Source organism: Loxodonta africana, chromosome 5 (genome assembly GCF_030014295.1).
Source record: "Loxodonta africana isolate mLoxAfr1 chromosome 5, mLoxAfr1.hap2, whole genome shotgun sequence".
Taxonomy (NCBI): domain Eukaryota; kingdom Metazoa; phylum Chordata; class Mammalia; order Proboscidea; family Elephantidae; genus Loxodonta; species Loxodonta africana.
The window spans coordinates 101,666,817-101,694,499 of record NC_087346.1 but is presented as its reverse complement, the minus strand read 5'-3'; the positions used below and the strand labels follow the sequence as shown (position 1 = coordinate 101,694,499).

Sequence of the window (27,683 nt, the reverse complement as noted above, 5' to 3'; positions counted from 1 at the left end):
CCCACCTGCTGCACCATGTGCCTTTCACCCACCCTGGGTGCAATACTGTTTTTATTTTTAAATTTTAAATCTTTTTCTGTTTCTTCCAAGGTAATTTTTATCTATTTCTTTTTCGTGGATGAAACAGATAATGCAGGAAAGCTTTCCTCAGATGCCTAGTGATCCTTGGCAACCTGACATATTGAAGAAAATGGAAAGACAGTTGGGATCTTTATACATGGGTGGGATTATCAACTGTTGAACTCTGCTTCAGAGTTTGGGAGCTGGCCATTTTGCTGAGGATTTTCCAAATGCATGAAAGTGGCCCATTTGATTTTTCTAGGGAAGAAATTTATAATCTCCTGCATTTTCCCACATTACAAAAAACTTTCTAAACATAATTTTTTAATTTGCTTACCCATTTCTCCTTATTTGGACATTTCAGGTGTATCCAATTTTCTACTTTTAAAGACCCTGAAATGAACATTTTTGTGCATAAATGTTTATTCACACTTGGAATTATTTCTTTAGGGTACATTTCTTGAATTGGATTAAGGAATATAAACATTGCTTATTCATGCTGTCAAATTATTTCTCATAAAGAGTGTAGTAATTTAAACTTCCATCAACACTGTACAAAAGTATATGTCTTATCTTACTCTCCCAGCATCATTATCCTTTGCAAATTTTTTTTGCTAATTTGATAATTTAAAAATGTCTTTTTTATTTGTATCATTTTGATTATTAGCAAGTGCCTTAGTCTGAGTTTTCTAGAGGAGCAAAACCAGTGAAACACATGTATAAGTATATATAGAAAGATTTACTTCAAGCTAATGGCTTACACAATTGTGGGGGCTGACAATTCCCAAATCCATGGGTCTGGCTCCAGGCTGGGGACTTCTCCTGGATCACAGGTTGCAGGGTCTGGGAAATCCAAAATCTGCAGGTAATGCAGCAAGAGGACTGAAGGATTGCGAGACAGAGAGCTTTGTCAGAACATTAATTATATACTGGAGGCAGGCCATACACCCAAGGAAACTTCCCTTTCAGCTGATAAGCTGATCGCATCATGGAAAGTAATTGTATTACATATGGAAGAACACCCAGTCCAGTGTCTGCCAAAGCACTGAGAATCATAGGCCAGCCAAGTTGACACATAATATTAACCATCAGAGCAAGGTTGAATTTTTTTATTAGCCCTTTATATGTCTTCATATCCAAAAAACTCAAAAGAAACCCATTGCAGTTGAGTTGATCCCGATTCACAGTGACCCTATAGGACAGAGTAGAACTGTCCCTTGGCGTTTCCAAGGAGTGCCTGCTAGATTCGAATTGCCAGCCTTTTGGTTAGTAGGCGTAGCTCTTAACTACTGTGCTACCAGGGTTTCCCATATCTTCATACATGAATTTTCAATTTCTAGTCTTTGTCCATTTAACTTTTGACACCTACCTTAGTGTTTAGTGTTTTTCTTAATCACCTACTCTTTTATACTATTCAAATATTAAGGTTTATGGGCCTCTATCATATTTTTATCAAATATTTCTTCACATTTTTCTTCACTCTGAAGTTTTAGTTTTTGACACATAGAAGCTTTAAATTTTAAATATTTTAATCTATTTATATTTTCCTTTGTATTTTTTACTGCCTTTAATCCTAGAAGATGAAAACCCAATGATCAGGTAGATATTCTTTTATTTTTTTCGCTCTAATTCAATATTTAAAGAAATATTTTACTTCCTGATCCACCTATGGTTTATTTCGGTACATAGCGTAACATGTTTAGTTTGACCATTCCCCTGAGTACTTATATTTTTCCCACTTCCTTTCTCTGGAACTGGGTGGTGTAAGTGGTTTGTGACTAGATGCTAACCTAAAAGTTGGTGGTTTTAACTCACCCAACGGCTCCATAAATGAAAGACCTGGTGAACTGCTTCCATAAAAATTACAGCCAAGAAAACTCTTTGGAGCAGTTCTACCCTTAACACATGAGGTCACCATCAGTTGGAATCAACTTGACAGCAAAGGGTTTGGTTTAGTTTTTTTCTCTTACTTATTATTATTTTTAAATAATTTTTATTGTGCTTTAAGTGAAAGTTTACAAATCAAGTCAGTCTCTTACATATAAACTTATATACACCTTACTACCTACTCCATTTACTCTCCCCCTAATGAGTCAGCCTACTTCCTCCTTTCAGTCTCTCCTTTCATGACCGTTTTGCCAGTTTCTAACCCCCCTACCCTCCCATCTCCCCTCCAGACAGGAGATGCCAGCATAGTCTCAAGTGTCCACATGGTGCAAGTAGCTCACTCCTCATGAGCATCTCTCTCCAAACCATTGTCCAGTCCAATCCATGTCTGACAAGTTGGCTTCTGGAATGGTTCCTGTCCTGGGCCAACAGAAGGTTTGGGGACCTTGACTGCGAGGGTCCTTCTAGTCTCAGTCAGACCATTAAGTCTGGTCTTTTTATGAGAATTTAGGGTCTGCATCCCACTGTTCTCCTGCTCCCTCAGGGGTTCTCTGTTTTGTTCCCTGTCAGGGCAGTCATTGGTTGTGGCCGGGCACCAGCTAGTTCTTCTGGTCTCAGGATGATGTGGTCTCTAGTTCATGTAGCCCTTTCTGTCTCTTGGACTCATAATTACCTTGTGAGCTTGGTGTTCTTCATTCTCCTTTGATCCAGGTGGATTGAGACTCATTGATGCATCTTAGACGGCTGCTTGCTAGCGTTTAAGACCCCAGATGCCACACGTCAAAGTGGGATGCAAAATGTTTTCTTAATAGATTTTATTTTGCCAATTGATTTAGATGTCCCCTGAAGCCATAGTCTCCAAACCCCTGGCCCTGCTTTGCTGACCTTTGAAGCATTCAGTTTATTCAGGAAACTTGTTTGCTTTTGGTTTAGTCCAGTTGTGTTGACCTCCCCTGTATTGAGTGTTGTCCTTCCCTTCACCTAAAGTAGGTCTTATCTACTATCTAATCAGTAAATAACCCTCTCCCACCCTCCTCCCCTCCCCCCTCTCCTAACCACAAAAGAATGTGTTCCTCTCAGTTTAAACTATTTCTCAAGATCTTTTAGTAGTGGTCTTATATGATATTTGTCCTTTTGCAACTGACTGATTTCACTCAGCATAATGCCTTCCAGGTTCCTCCATGTTATGAAATGTTTCACAGATTCCTCACTGTTCTTTATCGATGCGTAGTATGCACTTGGATTTTTGGAGTATTCCATTGTGTGAATATACCATAATTTATTTATCCATTCATCCGTTGATGGGCACCTTGGTTGCTTCCATCTTTTTGCTATTATAAACAGTGCTGCAATAAACATGGGTGTGCATATATCTGTTCGTGTAAAGGTCTTATTTCTCTAGGATATATTCTGAAGAGTGGGATTTCTGGGTAGTATGGTAGTTCTATTCTCTTACTTATTTTTTAAAAATCATGTCTTTAATTCTGTTTGAATCTAATTTTTCTTTTCTTTTTGCAGATCCTGTTTCTGGTAAATTTGTAAGGAAATGGTAAGACTAGCTATAGTACTATTCTCGTAGACCTAAACTGGTGGACCAGCCTAGCTGAACGGGGCAGACTCAATCTGGGGCATTTAAAATGAAAGTCTATCTTGGGATTTTTGAGGGGATTTCTATACTTTTTCTTTATCATAAGGCCCCTTTCCAATCCTAGTTCCTATGAGAAAAGGGAAAAATGAAGATAAAATGATTATAAGTGAGGCAAGGAAGAAGATTGAGATGTAGGAGAACTGTCTGTACAGTCATTCAGTTTTTTGGCCTGTTTGCTACTAGTGGTTTTTTGCATGCTAAGTCTGAACATGTAGGGGCTGAGGATTCTGCACTGGCAGTCTCGCATTACAGATTTTGTGAAGCTTCAGGTCAATATATCCCAGTCTCCCTTTGCATCTAATCTAAGTACAGCAAAAAATTTCTTTGAAATTTCAAGAAAATGTCCTCTATGAAAAAAAAAAGAAAACAAAACAATGTGTGTTACACACACATAAATGCCCCCTGGAAAATAGATGTTTACCCTTAGATTGGGGAAAATGAAGTTAGGAGAGGAAGCAGAATAGGATCATTAAGGAGAAACACTAAGGGTTTGTATCAATGGTTCATGTAGATGAGAAGTAAATAGTCTCCTTCTATCCATTCTTTTACTAGGTGAGTTAAAACCGTTTATATTTATTGTTATTGTTTAACCCATTTACATTTACTATATTATTTGGACTTATTTTGTATTTTATATTTACCACACTTTCTAGTTGTTTTTCTCCTTCCTTTTCATTCAGTAATTACTACTACCTTGTTTTTGTGTAGTGCTTTCAGTTAAAAATCTTTTTCGCACAAGAATCCTCAAGAGTTGATAAAGCAGATATAATCAACTAGATTTTACTGTAAGTGAAATTCAGAGAAATTATGTCATATTTCTAAGATTGTATGGTGACTGCATGGGATTACTGTTTCCACTCAAAATACCACATTACTTCAAACACATAATGTATGCTGAGCGAGCAGACATCCTGTGACTGAGTAGCAGTGAAACTTGTTCATACCTAGTAAGTGTTTATACTTAAAAAAAAGGCTGTGGAGAGAGTGTTGGTTTTTAGTATTTTGCTTTTGTTTTAGTTTTTTACTACTTCTTGATTTTGCTTGATTGATTAAGGATTTGGGTTTGATTCTATGAGGAAATTGTGCTATCTCCATTATCTACTCCTATCCCCGTCCTCTAAAAAATTCTTCTTTATTATACAAATGTGCTGTGTCTAATTAGTTATGAAGAAACATATTTTCTGAATATAAGCAAGAATAGTTAAATCTAAAAGAGTAGTCTGACCGAAAGAGAAAATTATTTAGATTGTCCCATCAATTTAGACCTGAAATAATTTCTGTAGTTGTTGCCATATAAATGTATATTTATTGCTGTTCACCAAAGTTAAGGATTTCAAAAACTTTCTTAGCTATGGGCAAACTAGAGGAAATTATTCATCAAAGAAGACATAGGACAGTAAAGTAATCCTCATTTTTTTTCTTTTTTTTAAAAAATCTGCCTTCAAGAATTAAAATCCTTCAAGTACACTTCTTTTGTTTATGCAAGGGAATGTGACAAGGCCTTGTGATGTAATGCAATTCCTGAAAGAGAAGGGAAGCCCATGTTATGATTAAGATCTTTATTATATTCAGCTTAGAGATGTAGCTATGGTGACATAATGCGTAAGGCATATAAGTGAATAAAAAGGCAGAGGTATTAGTCAGACTTCCACGCAGATTTAGCAAGCGTTAACAAGATTATTTCCAATGGAAATAACAGCCCCAATTAAAGTATGTGCAGGAATAAACTAGGGAACTGTCTGGTATAAAAGGATACATTTAAAAAACAACATTATTTTGCTGGTGAAGAAAAAGTGGCTAGGGAAAATCTTGGCTCAGAGGTGATGACAGAAGTCAGAAGCTAACTTCCTTGTAAAGATTGATATATAATAAGATGTTTTGTCTGGAACTCTGGCTTTCTTTGTCCTCCATCCCAGCCACCCTCCCTGGAAAGTTGGCACAGGCTTTCTCTGCAGGGGTCATACACAACTGTATGGCAGAGCCAGTCTTCTGTTGAACAAGGATGTAAATTTCCTTTCTGGTAATGGATATATCTTCATCCCTTCTAGATATTAATGAACATGGCTAGAGAGTAGCACCATATGAATTACATAGTAGACCCTAAACTTTTTACCACCAAAGAATCTTTTTATTAACTATCCATACTCACTACTACAATCTTACATTTTGAAAATATTTTTATTCACAAAATAAACATTAATTTTTTTTATAAAGTTAAAGACATGTATAAACGTTAATCATCTTCTATCAGCATGAGGTAACATATGGAGATGATATAATTCAGAAACAAATTTGGTATTTTGGGTAGCCTCTACAGCATTATTGTGGGTAGTACAGGATTCCTTATGACTTTTTGCAATGTTCTAAAGGTTGTGGACTCCCATAGACACCCTGGGGCTTTGGGAACTTCAGGTTGGAAAACCTTGAATTAAGGAGCAGAGTCCAGAGGGACCAAAACACAGGTTAGTTGCAATAGGAACGGGGGTGTTGGAACAGATTCAATTCAAGTCAACCAACATTTACTAAGCACTTAAAAAAACCCACTGCCGTCAAGTCGATTCCGACTGATAGCAACCCTATAGAACAGAGTAGAACTGCCCCACAGAGTTTCCAAGGAGCGCCTGGCGGATTCGAACTGCTGAAAGCAGAGAATACCAGAAAGATATTTACCTATGTTTTATTGACTATGCAAAGATGTTCAACTATGTGGATCATAACAAATTATGGATTACATTGCAAAGGATAGGAATTACAAGGCACTTAACTGTGGTGGTGAAGAACCTGTACGTAGACCTAGAGGAAGGCCTTCAAACAGAGCAAGGGGATACGTGTGGTTTAAAATCAGGAAAGGCGCCCATCAGGGCTGTATCCTTTCACTGTACTTATTCCATCTGTATGTTGAGCAAATAATCCAAGAACCTGAACTATATGAAGAAGAACTCAGCATCAGGATTGGAAAAAGATTCATCAACAACCTGCAATATGCAGATAACACAACCTTGCTTGCCAAAAGAGAGGAGGACTTGAAAAACTTACTGATGAAGATCAAAGACCACAGTCTTCAGTATGGATTACACCTCAACATAAAGAAAACAAAGATCCTCACAACTAGGCCAATAAATAACATCATAATAAGTGGAGAAAAGATTGAAGTTGTCAAGGATTTCCTTTTACTTGAATCCACAATCAACGCCCATGGCAGCAGCAGTCAAGAAATCAAATGGTATATTTCATTGGGCAAATCTGCTGCAAAAGTCCTCTTACATGTTGAAAAGCGAAGATGTCACTTTGAGGATTAAAGTGCACCTGACCCAGGCCATGGTGTTTTCAATAGCATAATTCTGTCTTGGTTATCTAGTGCACCTATAACAGAGATACCATAAGTGGATGGCTTTAACAGAGAGAAATTTATTTCCTCACAGTGAAGTAGCTAAAAGTCCAAATTCAAGGCATCAGCTCCAGGGGACGGCTTTCTCTCTCTGTGGGCTCTGGAAGAAGGCCTTGTCCTCAGTCTTCCCATGGTTGAGGAGCTTCTCAGGCGTAGGGACCCTGGGTCCAAAGGACACACTCAGCTCCTGGTGTTGCTTTCTTGGTGGTACAAGGTCCCCACTCTCTGCTTGCTTCCATTTCCTTTTATCTCTTGAGAGGTAAAATGTGGTGCTGGCCACACCTCAGGGAAACTCCCTTTACATTAAATCAGGGATGTGACCTTGGTACGGGTGGTGTTACAATCCCGCCCTAATCCTCTTTAACATAAAATTACAATCGCATAATAGAGGACAACCACAGAATACTGGGAATCATGGCCTAACCAAGTTGACACATATTTTTTGGGGGGACACAATTCAACCCATGACATTCTACCCTTTGGCCCCCCAAAATCATATTCTTGCAGCATGCAAAACATATTCATCCCATCATATCATAGCAAAAGTCTTAACTCCAAGTCCAAAATCCAAAAATTTCTCTTCATCTGTGAAATCTAGAATACAAGTTATCTGCTTCTAAGGGTACAATGGCAGAACAGGCACAAGCTAGACATTTCCATTACAAATGGAAGAAACTGGAGGGATAGAAGGAATAACAGGAACCAAGTAAGTTAGCAGAACATATTACATTAACCCTCAAAGCTTTGAAAATAATCCCCTGTTCTCTGAGACAGTTTACAATAACCCTGCCCTCCAGCCTCTAGGTATTGGCCACATTCTCCAGATTCTGAGTGGAGGCCCTTGGCCCTAGGCTTCAGCTCTGCCTTCCAGGCCCATAGGACAGCAAATCTGCTCCCTCAGCTTTAGGTGCACCATTCTCCTAGTCCACCTGAGTGGTAACTCCACCCTTAGAAACACCAGAGGCCGTGGCACCACCGTTTGAAACCCCTGAGGTTATGGCCATACCTTTTGAGACTGAAGCAGCTCGGCTTCTTATGTTCTTTGTCTCTTCAGCTTCTGCTTCCTGGTTCCTTGGCCTCTGGGCTCCTCGGGCCTCACATCAGCATCTGCCCTGCTGGGGCAAGTGTTCCAAAGCTCTGTAGCTTCACCGATAAATGCCTAGAGGCACCCCACTCCACCAGGAAGCCTCTTGTGCATAGGCACTCAGCTCCCTTGCTCCGTGGGTCAGTAAGCCTAGCTCTACCAATAAGTGCCCAGAGGCATCCCACTCCACCAGGAAGCCTCCTGTGCACAGACACTCAGCTTTCTTGCTTCATGGGTCAGTTCCAGCGCCACCTCTTGCTGGTCTCCTGGTTCAGCTGGTAGTGGTTCTCTGCTGCTGCTGCTTCTTTGCCGCTGGAGGTCCTCTGTTACTGCTGGCCCTCTGCTGCTGTTGCTCCTCTATCTATTGACAGTTTCAAAACTGCTTCCACATTTTAAGTATCTGCTAGAGCAGCACCCCACTCTCGGTACCAAATTCTGTCTTGGTTATCTAGTGCTGCTATAACAGAGGTACCACGGGTGGATGGTTTTAACAAAGAAAAATTTATTTCCTCACAGTAAAATGAGGTAAAAGTCCAAATTCAAGGCATCAGCTCCAGGGGAAGGCTTTCTCTCTGTGTAGGCTCTGGAAGAAGGTCCTTGTCCTCAATCTTCTCATAGTCAAAGAGCTTCTCAGGCACAGGGACCCTGGGTCCAAAGGACGTGCTCAGCTCCTGGTGCTGTTTTCTTGGTGGTTCGATGTCTCCACTCTCTGCTTGCTTCTCTTTCCTTTTATTTCTTGAGAGGTAAAATGTGGTGCAGGCCGCACCCTAGGGAAACTCCCTTTACTTTGAATCGGGGGTGTGATCTGGGTAAGGGTGTTAGGGTGTTACAATTCCACCCTAATCCTCTTTAACATAAAATTACAATCACATAATGGAGGACATCCGCAGAAATACTGGGAATCATGGCCTAACCAAGTTGACACATATTTTTTGGGGGAACACAATTCAATCCATGACACGTCATATGCACGAAAAAAGCTGGGAAATGAATAAGGAAGACCGAAGAATTGATGCATTTGAATTATGTTGTTGATGAAGACTATTGAATATACCATGGACTACCAGAAGAACAAACAAATCTGTCTTGGAATACATACAGCCAGAATGTGCCTTAGAAGTGAGGATGGCAAAACTTTGTCTCATGTACTTTGGACATGCTATCAGGAGGGACTAGTCCCTGGAGAAGGACATCATGCTTGGTAAATCGAGGGTTTCTGAAAAATAGGAAGACCCTCAATGAGATGGATTGACACAGTGACTGAAACAATCAGCTAAAACATAGCAATAACTGTGAGGATGGTGCAGGACTGAGCAGCATTTCGTTCTGTTGTGCCTGGGGTTGCTAAGAGTTGGGATTGACTCAATGGCACCTAACAACAACAACAACATAGTTTTGCCAAAGCCACACTTTGCCTGAAATTTATCTGTACAATGTCCTCAGAATCCAATGTCATCTTGCCATCTTTGTGTGAATTAATATGCTTATTGAGGATTTTTCCCATTTAGCAAGTGTGCATTTACTTGGGGGTCTTCTGTAGACAATATACTCTTAGTTTTAGGAATATTTATTGTCTTGATTTTATTATGTACTATGTTAATGATTCTAGGAGTACGAATTTTAGGCCCACAGTATTTTTAGCTACTTTGAGCCTTTCAGCACCCTACAAATCACATCAAATATAGCATTGTTTATTTTTGCCTCAATGTGGTTTGTTCGAATAGGAGTCATCTAATATAACCATATCTATGTAAGCATTCTGTTTGAATTAATCAGTTGATATTTGTTAGTTCTTTTTCTAGGAAAAGAATCCATGATCTTGCTAAGCCTAAAAAACAGTGGGGAACACCAGATAGGTAAGGCAATGTTATATGGTCTTGTTTATGATGGTTATATCCATTTTATTAAACAGATAAGTATTATTCTTACATGTCATTAAACCTGTATCCCAGGTGTATCCACTTTCCTGCTCACCTGACTCCACTCAACCAATATTGTCACCTTAGTTGAGTTGGCACATGGGAGGCTAACCCTAGGACAGTGGTTCTTAAAGTTGTCTGTCCATTGAAGTCACCTGGGGAGTTTAAAAAAAGACTTATGCATAGGTCCTATCTCCAGAAACTCTAATTTAATTGGTCTGGGGTGCAGCCTGGGCTTCGGGAGTTTTAAAACCTCCCCAGATAATTCTAACAGGCAGCAAAATTGGAGAGCCACCGCCCCAGGATATGCCTTTGCATCTGTCCTCCAGGTCCAATTTTGCTGCCTGTAAAACCTGGTCCTGCTTTTCCTAAGCCTCTGCCTAGAGCACACCCCTCCTCTGGGTCTCCAGGAGGCTGGGGCATCAGTCCACCCTTGGTCATAGGACTCCCTTTTTTCTTCTTTGGCTCCTGAGTAAAGCCTAAATTTTTAGAAGGCTGTCTTTGATGATTAAAAACATAATATACTTTAAACACACTGTTCTTTGTGGATGGATGTCAAGGAGCTGAGCTGAGAGAGCTGAAGTAAACTGCTCGCTGTTAGAGTAGATGATTAAGACAAGGAACCAAAATGAAAGCAACAGTCAAGGATTTAAGCACTTACTGTGATGGTGTAATAAACAAGAGGTTAAACCCAGAGAAGGCACCAACTAATTCTCCCCGTTTCCCCGGAATGGTGCACGGTGCCCCGAGGGTCAGGTGGGTCAGAGCGGGTGTTGGGACGTGTCTCACTGTTCGGAGATTCCCAAACAAAAAGCTTCTGCAGTTTCATGGACAGGAGAGAGAAGGGCAAGGCTAGTAGTGGAAAAGTACTGAGTACTGTGTCAGAACAAGGAATAGTATCTTCAAGATTTCTTCCCTTCCCCCTGATAAGAAGGTTTCAGCAGAGGTGGCTGAGGAAGGCCTCTGGGGGGAGGTCCCTGATAAAGAAGCCTCGATGTAGGCTCAGAATCCAAATTTGCAGAAGAGCGTGGCTGGTGGGGCAGTGGGGGGTGGGGGGTGAGGGGTGGGTGGGGGGGTGGGTAGTCTAAGTCCTTGACTGCAGCTCCCTTCAGAGATTGCAGTGTATTGACTCTGCACCAAGCCTGGTTGGAGAAGGCAGCTTTTCTCTTGAAGCCTGCCAGGTAAAGCCTTTGTAATTGTCTATTACAGGCAATGGTCATGCCAGAAAAATCACACATAGATTTTTAGCCAGGAGCAGGACTCCTCAGTGGGTACGCACATATATACATTGGCGAAAGGTACACACTGATGAGAGGTGCGTTAATGAATATTGCTAAAACTGTCAATAGTCTTGGAATAGTGCCACCCCCATCCCTTCCCTATTTGAAATTCAAGGAATGATTTGATAATTGAGTTCCGAAAAGTTAAGTAACTTTGCAGGTAACAAAGCTTTGATTTGAATATACATCCATTACCCACAAATCCCACTTATATCACACTGCCACTTTTAGAAAGGAACAGTTCCTCTGATGGCAGGAAGAAACAGAGGCAGGAAGATTGATTGGAGGGTATTACAGTAATGCAGCACATAAATAACAAAGGCCTGTCCTAAGACAGGTAGTCTCTGGCTGGTGCAAATGATTAAGCGCTGGCCTACTAACCAAAAGGTTAGGAGTTTGAACCTACCTAGAGGTGCCTTGGAAAAAGGCCTGGCAATCTGCTTCCAAAAGGTCACAGCCATGAAAACCTTAGGGAGTGCAGTTCTATTCTGAAACACATGAGGTTGCTATGACTCAGAATCAACTCTACAGCAGCTTTTTTTTTTGGTCCTAATATATTATAGCTTTAAGGGTTAAAAGGAGGGGTAGAGCTAAGATATAGATTGACATGACTTGGCAACAAATGAAATGTAAGAATCTGAGGGAAAGGAAGAGTCGAATATGATTTCTAGGTCCTGTCTTGAGAAATAAAGTAAAAATGTGTTATAACTGCAAAAGGAAATGTAAGAGGGAGAACAATTTGGGTGGAAGAAAAATTTCATCGTGTTGGATGCTGAGACATCCATAAATGAATTTCCAAATTTCCCATTTGGAAATATGGGCTAAGGACTTGTGAGAAAAATACGACTAAGAGATACTGATTTGGGGGTCATCGGTATTATTTAGTGATAATTGAAAAAATGCTGAGGAGGATGGAACCCTGGTGCATATGCCATGTTTCAGCTGTAAAGAGAAGCTACCTAAGCAAACAGAAAGAGTAGGTAAGAGAAATCCAGGGAAGGGGTGGGGGGGAGGGTCTCAGAAGTTAAGGAAGGAAAATATTAAAAGGAAAAATGGATCCTATGAGAAAACATTCAAAAAAATTGTGTTTGCAAGACTGTGAAGAAAGCCTAAAGATTCATTTAATTTTTGTGTTCATGTAATATAAAAAATTTTAAAGATGAAAGTGAATGAATAGTTGTTATTATAATCAAAGAAATTATAAGAATTTCAGAACAATAAAACCAAATCAATTGCCATGGAATTGACGCCAACTCATGGCGATGACGTGTGTGTCAGAGTAGAACTGTGCTCCACGGGGTTTCCAATGGCTGATTTTTTGGGAAGTAGATTGCTAGGCCTTTCTTGGGAGGCACCTCTGGGTGGACTCTAACTTACAGCCTTTTGGCTAGCAGCTGAGCGTATTAACCATTTACACCCTACGGGGACCCCTACAGAACAATAAAACCCTGGAAATCAGCTGATGAAGACTGTTTTGTGGTTTCTGACCCTGGAAATCTGTAAGAGATTACAGATTTCGCTATTCAGAAGAGGATGACTGATCACCAAACCCTCAAGGACCCTCAGGCTGTTCTTTTATCCTAGAATTCTATGTATCCGACTTTGTAACATTTCATGGCTGCATCAAGCAGCTACAGTATGGATAAGAATCTTTAATCTGGATCAAATCATTGATATGGACTATAAAAGGTTAAAATTTTATGTCCTTGATATTGGCAGTTATGGGATAGCTAAATAGAGGTGATTTTTATGCTAGTGCAGTACTGAGAAGAATTACCTACATAGTATTCTGCTTAACGTGCTGGATACTCTCCGCTTCCTGATGAACCTTGCGTCCACATTTTTCTTGACTGTAGAGTGTTTATTTTTGTTTTTCCTTTTATTGTGCTTTAGGTGAAAGTTTACAGCTTAAGCAAATTTCTCAATCAAAAATTTCTACTGTGTAAACTTTCACTTGAAGCACAAAAAAGAAAAAAATTTTTTTCTCGACTGTAGAGTCTTTGATCTTTCTCACTCCACTGATCCATTCCTTTTAATTTTCCTTGAGCCAAATCATCTGCCTTTTGCATAACCCCAATGCTCTCAGTTCCTACTATATATTTCCTAGTTTTTATGGCCCAAATTTCAAGGAGTTAATAGTCCCCTGAGGGTTCAGTCTCTAGAAGGCATCATCTGGACCATATTTTATGAGCTTTATTTGTTATGTCTGAAGTATCTTTTGCTTATTATTTGAAACAGTGAATGCAAAGCAAATATATATTCACCACCTTTGCTTCCTAAACTCTGAACCTCTTCGCCTCTCTCCACCTGGGCTTTTGTTTTTACCACTTTCCAAGGACACTCCCTTCACTCTGTTATCACCAGTGATATTCTCCTGGCCGAATACTATTACCTTTTATTTATTTATTTCAGTTTCCATCCTTTTTGTTGTCTCAGTTTAGATTCCTGCGGCTGCTGTAACAAACTACCACAAACTTGGTAACTTAAAAGAACAGAAATTTATTCTCTTACAGTTCAGGAGCCTGTTGTTTTTAGGTGCTATCTAGTCAGTTCCCACTCACAGCGACTCTATGCACACAGAACGAAACACTGCCTGGTCCTGCGCCATCCTCACAAGTGTCGTATGCTTGAATCCATTGTGTCAATCCATTTTGTTGAGGGCCTTCCTCTTTTTTGCTGACCCTCTACTTTACCAAGCATGATGTTCTTTTGCAGGGACTGATCCCTCCCAATAACATGTCCAAAGTATGTGAGATGTAGTCTCACCATCCTTGTTTGTAAGAACCATTCTGGTTGTGCTTCTTCCAAGACAGATTTGTTCCTTCTTTTGGCAGTCCATGGTATATTCAATATTCTTTGTCAACACCGCAATTCAAAGGCGTCATTTCTTCTTTGGTTTTCCTTATTCATTGTCCAGCTTTCACATGCAGATGAGGCGATTGAAAACACCATGGCTTGGGTCAGGCACACCTTAGTCCTCAAGGTGATGTCCTTGCTTTTCAACACTTTAAAGAGATCTTTTGCAGCAGATTTGCCCAATGCAATGTGTCTTTTGATTTCTTGACTGCTGCTTCCATGGGTTTGATCATGGATCCAAGTAAAAAGAAATCCTTGACAACCTCAGTCTCCTCTCCGTTTATTGTAATGTTGCTTATTGGCCCAATTGTGAAGATTTTTGTTTTAATTTGAGGTGTAATCCATACTGAAGGCTGTGATCTTTGACTTTCATCAGTAAGTACTTTAAGTCCTCTTTACTTTCAGTAAGCAAGGTTGTGTCATCTGCATAACGCAGGTTGTTAATGAGTCTTCCTCCAATCCTGATGCCCCGTTCTTCTTCATATAGTCCAGCTTCTCAGATCATTTGCTCACCATACAGACTGAATAGCTATGGTGAAAGGATACAACCTTGACGCATACATTTACTGACTTTAAACCATGCAGTATTCCCTTTTTCTGTTCAAATGACTGCCTCTTGATCCATGTACAGATTCCTCATGACCACAATTAAGTGTTCTGGAATTCCCATTCTCCTCAATGTTATCCATAATTTGGTATGATCCATGCAATTAAATGCTTTTGCATAGTCATTAAAACACAGGTAAGCATCTTTCTGGTATTCTCTGCTTTCAGCCAGGATCCATCTAACATCAGCAATGATATCCCTGGTTCCATGTCCTCTTGTAAATTCGGTTGGAATTTCAGGCAGTTCCCTGTCGATATACTGCTACAGCTGCTTTTGAATGATCTTCAGCAAAATTTTGCTTGTATGTGATATTAATGATATTGTTTGATAATTTCCACATTCAATTGGATCACCTTTCTTGGGAAAAAAAGAGTAGGCATAAATATGTATCTCTTCAAGTTCGTTGGCCAGGTGGCTGTCGTCCAAATTTCTTGGCAGAGAAGAGTGAGCACTTCCATCGCTGCATCCGTTTATTGATACATCTCAGTTGGTATTCCATCAATTCCCATAGCCTTGTTTTTCACCAGTGCCTTCAGTGCAGCTTGGACTTCTTCCTTCAGTACCATCGGTTCCTGATCATATGTTACCTCCTGAAATGGTTGAATGTCAACCAATTCTTTTTGGTATAGTGACTCTGTGTATTCCTTCCATCTTCTTTTGATGCTTCCTGCATCATTTAATATTTATCCCTGTAGACTAGTTTCTTCTCTGAGACTTTGGTTTCCTTCTCTCTCTTTTGCTCCTGATGAGTAGAGACCAATAGTCGTATCTTAGATGGCTCCTCATAAGCTTTTCAGATCCCAGATGCTATTCACCTCACTCGAATGTAAAACATGAACTTTGTGAACTACATTATGCCAAGTGACTGAGTTGTATCATGAAAGTAAAGTCCTAAGCTTTCAAACCCAGAAAACCAGTCTCCCAAAGTGTTTGGCTATGTCTGAGAAGTATTGGTAAATATGTCCTCTGTGAATATATATGCATTCAGACACATATCTGTACATACATATACATATAGATACTTCTATCAGTGTACACATATGGACTCAACCTGTACCTACCTGTATACAATTATGCCTATACACCTACATAGGTGACCATACACTCATTTTTTGGTTATTGTTGGTATTGTTGCCAAATTATACACGTCATATTCCTTAGCACAAATATCCTTTTCTCCTGTGTGCTTCTTAGTGACATCATTTATGTTGGTCAAGCTGTGCTCATTACACCCTATCACTCTTTTCATTGGAGAGCATGTTTACTGTATTTCCTGTGGCCATCCTCCCTACCCTGGCCCTTGTCGCATGTAACATAAACCTCTCTCTTCTCTCTATGGTCAGTCTGTCCTTGCTAATCTCTGTTGTACATCGCCGTCAGGAGACTCCCCAGTTTTCACCATATGTTCATTCATTCACCAAACCATTATTGAATGTCTATTGTATATAGCACTACACTATGGAAGGGAAAGTCTCCAGAAGTTTAAGACATGATGCTCCCCTGGAAGAATATATAGACCAGGCTGGAGAGACAGATACTCTTTTTCAAAAATGTGGAGGGCCTTGTAAGCCACGTTAAGGAGTTTGGTCTTCATTCTAAAAGCAGTAGAAACCTTTGAAGTGTCTTAATCTTAAACAAGGGGCAACTTGATCATATTTGGGTTTAGAAAGATCATCCTGGCCGCAGTGTGGAGATGGTGGGGTTGGGACAAGAGAAGTAGCAACAGGATGAAGAGAGATGGATAGATTTGAGAAATATTTAGGAAATAGAATCAGCAAAATGTAGGGAGTGGTGATATTAATTAATGAACATTTCTAATAATGACTCTGGCTGGGTATGACTGCTAACCAAAGGGTCGACAGTTCGAATCTGCCAGGCGCTCCTTGGAAACTCTATGGGGCAGTTCTACTGTGTCCTTTAGGGTTGCTATGAGTCGGAATCAACTCGACAGCACTGGGTTTGGTGTTTTCTGGTTTTGGGTACTTAAAATATAGACAAAGTTAAAAACAAAACAAAACTGGGCCCTTCTAAAGGGACAGGCTCTGTTAGTTGGCAAGTTCAGTTATGAGGAAAATCAGCTCACTGAGGTACCATTTTCTTACTTCTTGACCAGGCCTTCAAGGCCTTCTTCCACCCTCCCCACCCATTCCAGCTATGTTAGTTAATCACTTTCCAGCATAACTTTCTGTTTAGCCCAAACATGTGTTGCCTACACTTGATTATTCCCATCTCCCACCATTACCCCAGCATGGAATGTTGCTTGTCTCTGTCAGTCAATGCATTTTATTTTCTTACATGAAGCCTTTTCAGATTAATCCTGCACTGATTTCTCCTCTTCTGTTCACCCTCTGCAGAGTACTCATACCTATTTGATAGGGCTGTTGAGAGGATGAACTGAACTGATGTCTAAAAAGTACTTAACACTGGGTTTGGTGGTGCAAGCGGTCAACACGCTTGGCTACTAGCCGAAAAGTTGGACATTTCAGTGCACCTAGAGGTGCCTCAGAAGAAAGGGCTGGCAGTCTACTTCTGAAAAACCAGCTATTGAAAATCCTATGGGGTAGGGGTGAGGGAGGGGGAATGAGAAAAACAAAAAAAGAAAATCCTATGGAGCATAGTTCTACTCTGACACATATGGGGTCACCATGAGTCAGAGTCAACTTAATGGTAACTTGTTTAAGTATTCTATAAAAAAAATAGCTATTAATATTATTCTGTTACTGTTTTATTTTCTGACTGCCAGGTAAGGGGTTTCATCCAAAGTGGGAGCACAATATATATTATTGGCATGCCCATTTTATGCCTACCTGACTGTGGAATTACAATGACAGAACTATCTCTAACAAGTTTTGTTTTGGTCACCATATTTTCAGACAGTAGATAAAACATTCTTATTTTAACTTCCACAAATGGTTTGTCTATTTCTGATGCCTGAAAACTGTAAAATTCTGTAACTGAGATAGTTCTTGTGGGCAAGTAAAATTAGGATAGAAGCAATCTTTCTAACATGCTTGTTAGCAATGAATTTTTTTTACCATTTTATTCTTCTGCTTTTTAACAGAAAATTGTTCTGGGGAAATCAAGATCCTATTCGCCCTATTTCCCAGAGTGCTTTGAAGGCTCAGCCGACCAAAAGACTTCAGCACCTTGCCCAGCCCAAGAAAGTCTCTCACCGATATGTACCTAACAGGTTAGCGTTGGTGTTACTGGGTTACTTTATCGGGAGCACACAGGGCAAATGAACACAGAGCCCAGCCCTTTTATCTAAAAGCCATAAACTGCGTAGTTTATCATCAAATTTTATAGAGGATTAGGGATTCCATATCTGTTTTCAATCTGAGACCACAGCAAAAATTTCCAGAGCAAGATCTAATACTCAGCTATTACAGACTTGAAGTATCTCTTATTATAATGTTTTGACATTTTAGTATTCTGTTTTTTTAATAAAGTTAGTGTGTTAAGAAAATACCTCTTACCAGAAGAACTAGATGGTACCTGGCTACCAATACCAATGGCTCTGATTGGGATCACAGTAGAAGGTCCTGGACAGAGTGGGAGAAAAATGTAGAACAAAATTCAAATTCATAAAAATAGATCAGGCTGGTGGAACCCCCAAAACTATGGCCCTTAGACGCCCTTCAAACCTGGAACTGAACCACTCCTAGAGATCGCATTTCAGTCAAACGATAGACCTATAAAGTGAACAGTAATACCCATGAGGAATGTGCTTCTCAAGACAATCAACCATATGAGGTCAAAAGGGCAGAATTTGCCCAAAAACAAAGTTCAGAAGGCAGGAAGGGGGAAGAAAGATGTGCTAATGGAAACAAGGAACTCAGGGAAGAAATGGGTAGAGTGCTGTCACATTGAGGGGACTACAAATAATGTCACAAAATAAAATGTGTATGAATTGTTGAGTGGAAAACTAATTTGCTCTGTAAACTTTCATCCAAACCACAATAAAATGTTCAAAAGAAAAGAAAATACCTCTTCAAGGAACTATCGAGGAATTTTACAGAAGGCCTTAATTCTGTTTTAAAAATAATTTATGTTTTTGGTGTTGTTGAAAACACTCAAAGCAAAACATATACCAACTCAACAATTTCTGCATGTACAGTTCATTGACATGGATTACATTCAAGTTGTGCACTCATTCTCACCCTCCTTTTCTGAATTATTCTTCGACCATTAACATAAACTCACTGCCCTCTAAACTTTCTATCCAACCTTTCCAGTTGCTGTTAATTTGATCCCATATAGATAGTACCAAAACAAACAAGAAACAACCTGTTGCCATCAATTTGATTCCAGCTCATAGCAACAGGGGCATATTATTCGTAAGCAAGGTAAGCACAGGCTTACTCATGCTTACTTACTAATCTGCAGTGACAAATTTGACATGGGTTTCACCACATCTTTGTGAAATTATCAGGGTTGTAAATTTGAAAAGAGGCTTTGATTCTGTAGGGAAGGTGCTGTGGGTTTGGAAGAGAGACAGAAGCCAGCCATAGCTAGAAGGAGAAAATTTGATGTGGTGAAAAAATGTGAAATTGTTCCCTACAGATGATCTGGTAAGCAAGGTAAGCACTGTGCTTACCTTGCCTAGTGGAAAATAATTCGCCCCTGCATAGTGACCCTGTAGGACAGAGTAGAACTGTCCCATAGGGTATCCAAGACTGTAATCTTTATAGAAGCAGACTGCTACATCTTTCTCTCGTGGAGTGGCAGGTGGGTTTGAACAGCTGAATTTTCGATTAGCAGTCTAGTGCTTAACCACAGCACCACCAGGGCTCCCTCATATAGATAGTTGTTGTTAGGTGCTGTCAAGTTGATTCCAACTCATAGAGACCTTATACACAACAGAACGAAACATTGCCCAACCCTGCACCATTCTCACAATCATTGCTATGTTCGAAACCATTATTGCAGCCACTGTGTCAATTCATCTCATTGAAGGTCTTCCTCTTTTTCGCTGACCCTTCACTTTATCAAGGATGATGTCCTTCTCCAGGGACTGGTTCCTCCTGATAACACGTCTAAAGTACATGAAACAAAGTCTCACCATCCTTGCTTCTAAGGAGCATTCTGGCTGTACTTCTTCCAAGACAGATTTGTTTGTTCTTCTCTCAGTCCGTGGCATATTCAATATTCTTCACCATCACCGTAGTTCAAATGCATCAATTCTTCTTTGATCTTCCTTATTCATCGCCCAGCTTTTGTATGCATATAAGACTACTGAAAACACCATGGCTTGGGTCAGGTGCACCTTAGCCCTCAAAGTAACATCCTTGCTTTTTAACACCAAAAGAGGCCTTTTGCAGCAGATTTACCCAAAACAATGTGTCATTTGATTTCTTGACTGTTGCTTCCATGGGCATCAGTTGTGGACCCAAGTAAAATGAAGTCCTTGACAACTTCAGCCTTTTCTCCATTTATCACAATGTTGCTTATTGGTCCAGTTGTGAGGGTTTTTTTTTTTCTTTTCTTTTTCCTTTGTGTTGAGGTGTAATTCATACTGAAGCTGTAGTCTTTTTTTTTTTTAATTGTGCTTTAGGTGAAAGTTGACAGCTCAAATTAATTTCTCATACAAAAATTTATACAGATATTGTTATGCGACACTAGTTGCAATCGCTATAATGTGACAGCACACTTCCCCTTTTCACCCCAGGTTTCTTGTGTCCATTCAGTCAGTTCCTGTCCCTTCCTGCCTTCTCATCCTGCCTCCAGACAGGAGCTGTCAGTTTGGTCTCATGTATCTGCTTGAACTAAAAAGCATACACTTCATGAGTATTATTTTATGTTTTATAGTCCAGTCTAATCTTTGTCTGAAGAGTGGGCTTTGGGAATGGTTTTAGTTCTGGGTTAACAGAGCATCTGGGGACCTTGGCTTCAGGGGTTCCTCCAGTCTCAGTCAAACTATTAAGTCTTGTCTTTTTATGTGAATTTGAGTTTTGCTCCGCATTTTTCTCCTGCTCTGTGGAGCGTTCAGTGTATTTCTACGAGATCAAGTTGGTTGATTGTGGCATTTAGATCTTCTGTGTTGTTACTGAGGTCCTTTCAAGATGTTCTGTCCGTCACCAAAAGTGGTGTGGTGAAGTATCCTACTATTATTGTGGAGCTGTCTATTTCTTTTCATTGTTGTTAGAGTTTTGTTTTATGTATTTTGGAGCTCTGTCGTTGGGTGGGTAAATATTTATTATGGTTGTGTCATCCTGGTGTATTGACATTATGTAGTGTCCTTCCTTATCCTTTGTGGAGGATTTTGCTTTAAAGTCTAGTTTGTCCAAGATTAATATTGCCACTCCTGCTCTTTTTTTGTTTTTTGTTTGCTTGATATATATTTTTCCATCCTTTGCATTTTAGTTTGTTTGTGTCTCCGAGTCTAAGGTGTGTCTTTTGTAGGCAACATATAGGGATTGTGTGTGTGTGTGTGTGTGTTTTTTTATCCGTTTCTGCACTCCTTGTCTCTTTATTGGTGCATTTAGTCCAATTACATTCAGTGTAATTTTTTTTTTTTAATGAGTTTAGTGCTGTTATTTTGATGTATTTTTTCTTTTTTTTGTGGTGTTGACAGTTTGTTTCACTTAATTTCCTGTCCTGAGTCATTTTTCTTTATGTATTTCCATCTTTTTCATTACTGTTGAATTTGTGTTTGCTGAGTATGTTTTTCTTCTTTTTTATTTTGATGGGTAGATTTGTTAGTTTCCTTTGTGGTTACCTTAAAATTTACCTCTCTTTTTCTAAGTTTAAACCAATCTTTTATTTCTTGATATCATCTTAACCTCCTTTCCATATGAAAGTTCTATGACTACACTATTTAGTCCCTCTTTTTTGTTTTAATATTGCCACATTTACGTATTGATGTCTCTCTTTCCCTATTTTCAGTGTTTTAGCTTTCACTTATTTTTATAACTTCCCTATCTGGGTTGATATCTGGTTGTTCTGTCTTGTGTTCTAGTCTTGCGTTGTTATCGTGTATTGTTGGTTCTGTAGCCTGAAGACTACCTTTGATATTTCCTGTAATTTGGGTTTTCTTTCTTTTTTTTTTTTACAAATTCTGTTAACTTCTGTTTATCTGGAAATGCCTTAATTTTGCCTTCATATTTGAGAGACAGTTTTGCCAGATATATAATTCTTGGCTGGCAATTTTTTTCCTTAAAGACTTTATTTGTGTCATTCCATTGCCTTCTTGCCTGCATTGTTTCTGCTGTGTAGTCAGAGCTTAGTATTATTGACTCTCCTTTGTGGTTGGCTTTTCGTTTACCCTTAGCTGCTCTTAAAATTCTCTATTTTTGGTTTTGGCAAGTTTGATTATAATATGTCTTGGTGATTTTCTTTTGGGATCTACCCTGTGTGGGGTTTGATTAGCTTCTCGGATAGATACCTTCTTATCTTTCATGATATTGGGGAAGTTTTCTGCCAACAAATCTTCAACAATTCTTTCTGTCTTTTCTATTATCCATCCCCATTCTGGTACTCCAATCACTCGTAGGTTATTTCTCTTGATAGAGTCCCACATAATTCTTAGGGTTTCTTCATTTTTAAAAATTCTTTTATCTGATTTTTCCTCAGATAAATTGGTCTAAAGTGCCTTGTCTTCAATCTCACTAATTCTGACTTCCATTGCCTCAATTCTGCTCCTATTACTTTCTATTGATTTGTCTAATTCTGAAATTTTATTGTAATTTTTTGGATTTCTATTTGCTGTCTCTCTGTGTATTCTTGCAGCCTGTTAAATTTGTCATTATGCTCTTGTATAACCTTCTTAAGTTCCTCTTTTGCTTTGTCTGTGTGTTCCTTGGCTTGGTCTGAATTTTGCCTGATCTCCTGAAGAGCTCTGTATATTAATCTTTTGAATTCTACCTCCTTAATTCCAAGAATTTCTCTTCCTCTGGAGGGTTTCCTGGTTCTTTGCTTTAGTCATTTGCCAGAGCCATCTTGATCTACTTCTTTATGTGATTTGATATTGACTGTTGTCTTTGAGCCATGAATAAATTATTGTTTTTATTTATTGTATGTTTGCTTCCTGTGTCCTAGCTTTTTGTTTTGTTTTGATATGCCCAAATAGGCTGGGTGTGTGGGCTACTTTGGTTATTAGCACCTTTGAAGCTCTCGTGTCATCACCAGGTGGTTAGAGCTGCTAGTAGGTGTGTGAGTCAGGAGTCCGTTTACTCTTCTTGTGTGGATTCAGCTCAGGGGTCCAGGTCACCAGTCACCAAGTGTGTGGTGCAGGCTCTCACCTACAGTCCTAGATGGGAAGGGCTATGTAGGGGTGATTGGAGCAGGAATAGGTATCTGGCAGCAATAGGGGGCTTTGTGCTGAGAAAGGTAGAGGTCTTATGGCTGCTATTGTTCTCTGGCCTAGAAGGGAGAGGAGGGAAACCCCATTCATTTGCACAAATCTTTAGGTGTAATCTGGAGGTTTTAAAATAATAAAACTTACCTCAATGATTCAGGGAATTTCAAGGGTTATCTCTCAGGAACCAAGGAGAATTACCTACAGTTACATTCTTTGTGTTAGATGAACTCTGAGCTAGTTTATGGTAAACAAATGTCTTGGTCTCAAAAAAGGTGTTTGCAAAAACTTAATCACTCTTTCAAACTGGACCTCAGGTTCCTTATTATTAACAGCTGTAACCATCTGTAAAGTAATTAATTTATCTGCATAGAAAAAACAGCTTAGCAGTAAAGAGTTAAACCATCATACCTGCTCCCCTAGGGCTGGAGATCAAAGTTCGGCTATTCTATGATAATTTGAATTCATGCTTATCCCATGCACTTCTTTTATTATCTACAATTTGCAGATCTCTCTATTACTACAGCTGTGGGAGAGAGTCTGTAATCTGGGAGACCCCTTGTCCTGCACTATTTTTCCAATGCTCCAAAAGGATCCAGAAGTTGGCACAGCCCAAGAGATACAATGAAGACCATCTAAGAAATAGGTAGGGCATCTTGAGAATTTCAATAGCCTAATTTGTTTAAATGTCACAATATTGTTCTTTTTTCAGTGTGTGCAATTGCATGAGCTAAAAGCCAATTTGTGTTTTGAAGCACAAAGAAATAAAATAATTGCCACAATTGTAATTAATCAGATCATCATCAATAATTATATTGGACTCAAATTGTGATGAAGCTAAAATTCACACTGAACCTTACAATTGCAGCCAATTAGAAGGAAATATGCAAATAAACATCACAGGTTTTTGCAATTTGTAGAACTCGATGTTGCTCTCTTATGTCTCTGTGACTTTGTAGATGCTCTTCCTTTTGCTTTGAATGCTAAATTCCTCTGTCTTTAAAAAGAAAGCCTAATCAATACTTTCCCTACATGAACTGGCATTGTGATATGGTTGGTAGAAAAGCAAATTCAGTGTTGGACTGTGTTATTGAAAGTATAGTGTACAGTTACGGGGAGGGGATAGCTACACTGTATGCTGCATTAGCCACCACACACTAGGTGTGTCGTGTCCAGTTACGGATGTTATACCTTAGGAAATGGGTGACAAATTTGAGAGTATTCAGAAGAAGGTGAATGAGATGCTGAGGCTCCTGGAAACTGTGTTATAAGGAAAATAGTTAAGAAAAAATGACATGTTTAACTTAGAAAAAGGACCAGGGAAGCGGCAACAGCTGTGTTCAGATGTTTGAAGAGTTGACATCTGGAAGAGGAAGAAGAGGAGTGAAGTTACTTGATGTTGATCCTAGAACTAGAAGTAGAACAAGTAATTTATAGGGCAGCAGATGTCAACTAAGTATAGGAAAATCTTCCTGGCTAGCTATTCCATAATGGGAACAATTATCTAGACAAGTGAGCCCCCATCTCCACCCCAGTCTCTGAAAGTGTTCAAGCAGAGACTGGGTTGATGATGTTCCATGAATTTTAGGAAAAATTCCTTCATTCAGAGAGAGGTTGGACTGGACAACTTGAGTCTTCTATCTCAGAATCCAGTGAAAGAAAATCCAATTCCTCTCATACTGTTTTTTCATTTGCTTATTCATCTATCAATTTCTTCAGCAAAATCTGCTAATTTGGTTGTAACATACACATAAATTTGGTAATTATGTATCTATATTCATAAATAGAGGAATACTTCATTTCTGTCTGATCACTTCTTAAGAGACTGTGTTTTATGTTTCATATACATGAAACCCACTTGAGTGCTAAAGTTTTTGTATTTTTAGAAGTATGTTTCCCTGCTTTACTAAACAATATAGTCTGCTACTGAAAATACATGTAACCTTTTGTCATTGGCTCAAGATCTTTATTATGAATATCAACTATTATTTAATTCTTTAATACAGAAAACCTCAGGAGGTGTTTAAGTACAAAGCATAGTCTCCCTAGGCTAAATAGTATCACTGTGTGCTTTTGCATTATGGGTTATTGTCTTCTCGTAGTTAACAGTCTCTAACCAGGTTTTTTGGAGGTTTGGTGGTGCAGTGGTTAAGAGCTTGGCTGCTAATCCACCAGCCGCTCCTTGGAAACCCTATGGAGCAGTTCTATGCTGTCCTCTAGGGTCACCGTGAATCAAAATCAACTTGATAGTAATGGTTTTTTTTTTTTTTTTTTTTTTCCGGTAACCAGCTTTTTTGGTTTTTGGAAAAAAAAAAAAAGAAAATTATGCATTAGGAACAGATAGCTAACCTTTTAGAATTGTTTGGAGGAAAAAAGCAAATAAGTGCTTAGTGAAGACACAAAGGGCTTTCCAATGAATGTAACATAAGAACTTGGGCTATGTGACGTCTACTTTAGCTAATCTGTGTCCCAGTTTTTTTCCTTTTTTTGGCCTACAGCTGTTGCTTAGAGATGTATTCTGGATGATTTTTTTTACCTATAGGTAAAATATAGATTCAGCATGCCTATGTCTGTAACTGTGCATATTAATTTCAAGAGTTGGTACTTCTCTCTACTGAGAAACCTTTCATTTGATATTAGAAGATCATAGTAGAGGATTTAGAGGTAGTTACTACTCATACCTCCTTATTCTCTGAGTTTAGAAATAGGTACAGAAATTGGGGATTAAAATAGGAACAATATCACTGGTAGAGCTGGACTGGGCAATGCAACTTGAATCTGCCACCACACTGTGCTTTGTAATACTTCTCTCTGAATTGGATTGACACCCAGTCATAGGGGGTTCAGACCTTGCCCCAAAGAGTTTACCTACCATTTGTCAGCTGGAATAGAGGAAAGAACTTGTATATCCTGAGGGCAGGAGGCTCCAAAGGAGAGAAGGGTAAACTTCAGGGGAATGGTAACTTTCAGCTCCTTAACCCCAAACTATAGAGTATGGATCAATGGGAATGAGGCTTTTATGCTTCTACCAATCAGATAAACCAATTCTTCTTGAGTAGAGAGGGATAGATAAGGGATGTCAGAGGGACTAGGAGGGCTATTCTAATAGAGTGACAGGGAAATATGAGGACATGAAAATTCTATTCTTTCAAATAATACCCTTTAATAATGCAAACGGAAGGTTGGGACTATCCTGTACTGTATTACCACGGTTCTAACACAAGTTGCCCTTTCAGGAAAGTTCCCATATCAATGTCTTAGACCTTTTATGTATCAATTTAAAATGTTATTGATAAGTTTTAAATATCTATATTTATTCATACGATGGCACTAGAAAAAAAAAGAATGTTCTGAAAGTAGATACGGGGACTTTGGGGCAAGGACAAATCATTTATTACTTAGTTATAGCAATAACTGTGCCAGTTCCCCCACATCCCAATTTCTCTTTCCAGGGCAACACGAGAGCCAGATGTCGCCTTACACATACCAGAGTCCACACTGTTGGCAAAACCCACTGCTGTTGGGAAAACAAAAACAAAAACAAACTCATTGCCATTGAGTCAATTCTGACTCATAGTGACCCTATAGAAGTCAATTCCAATTCACAGTGACCCTATAGGACAGAGTAGAACTGACCCATAGGGTTTCCAAGGAGCGAATGGTGGATTTCAACTGATGACCTTTCAGTTAGCAGCTGTAGCTCTTAACCACTGTGCCACCAGGGCCTCCAAAATAAGAATTTAGGAGCTTACAAAGGGAAGGGATAGTTATCTTCCATCCTCTCCTAAGAGAAGGTGAGAAACCTCTACTTCCCAGTATAAACTAAACCTCTTTAGAAAGAGAAGGGGAAGGGTCCTGGTTTCTTAGCCTTTGGAATGTAAAGAAATATCTCCAGTGGGGAGATAAGACAAGGAGCTCAGAGTTTGCTAGCTGGAATATCTCTATTTCCTAGGTCTTATCTCCCCTTGAAATGTAAACAATATCTTCAGGGGGGTAAATCTCTCTGAATAGTCTCTCACTATCTAATTACCCTTTAATTTCCAAGGCTTGTCTGTTGACTTAGCATCCAGTAAAATTTGCCCAGAAATCCCTAACCATGCAGAAACATAAAAATATTCACTTCCTGACAGCTATGTATCACTTTGAAACACTGTCAAACTTATGTGACATTCCAGACATTCCAACTACTTTTGTATAAATAGAGAGTTCTTCTAAAATACAGTATCTCTAAATCAAATAACATTCACATTCAAAGGTTGTGTCTAGGAAAACCATAGAAATTAAGCTAACAAAATAAAACAAAGCAAAACAAAAAATCAAATGATTGTGCTATGAAGAGTCTTTTTGAGAATGTTGTATAAATGGACTCACACAGAATGTATTCCTTAATTTCTGAGTAGCATTCCATTGGATGTACCGCTGTTTCTTTATCCATTTATACATTGAAAGACATTTGTGTTGTTTACAGTTTTGGGCAATTATGAATAGAGTTTCTATGAGCATTCATGTATAGATGTTTATGTGAACTTAAGTGTCCATTTCTCTAGGGTAAATAGCTAGAAATGAGATTATGCTTAACTTTTTAAGAAACTGCCAAACTCTTTTCAGAGTAATGGTACTGTTTTGTAGTCCCACCAGTCATGCTGGTGGTCCAGTTG

The 27,683-nt window shown here is 39.1% G+C and overlaps 1 protein-coding gene across 1 annotated transcript in view; it reads left to right on the top strand.

The window, feature by feature from the left end:
• Positions 1-27,683, top strand: part of SPMAP2L (sperm microtubule associated protein 2 like) — an 81,204-nt gene that overhangs the window by 25,132 nt on the left and 28,389 nt on the right. Inside the window, exons 3-6 of the mRNA XM_064286315.1 lie at positions 3,466-3,496; positions 9,858-9,923; positions 17,791-17,919; positions 23,534-23,671. Of these exons, the coding sequence (XP_064142385.1) occupies positions 3,466-3,496; positions 9,858-9,923; positions 17,791-17,919; positions 23,534-23,671 (364 nt within the window). The remainder of the gene's footprint in view (positions 1-3,465; positions 3,497-9,857; positions 9,924-17,790; positions 17,920-23,533; positions 23,672-27,683) is intronic.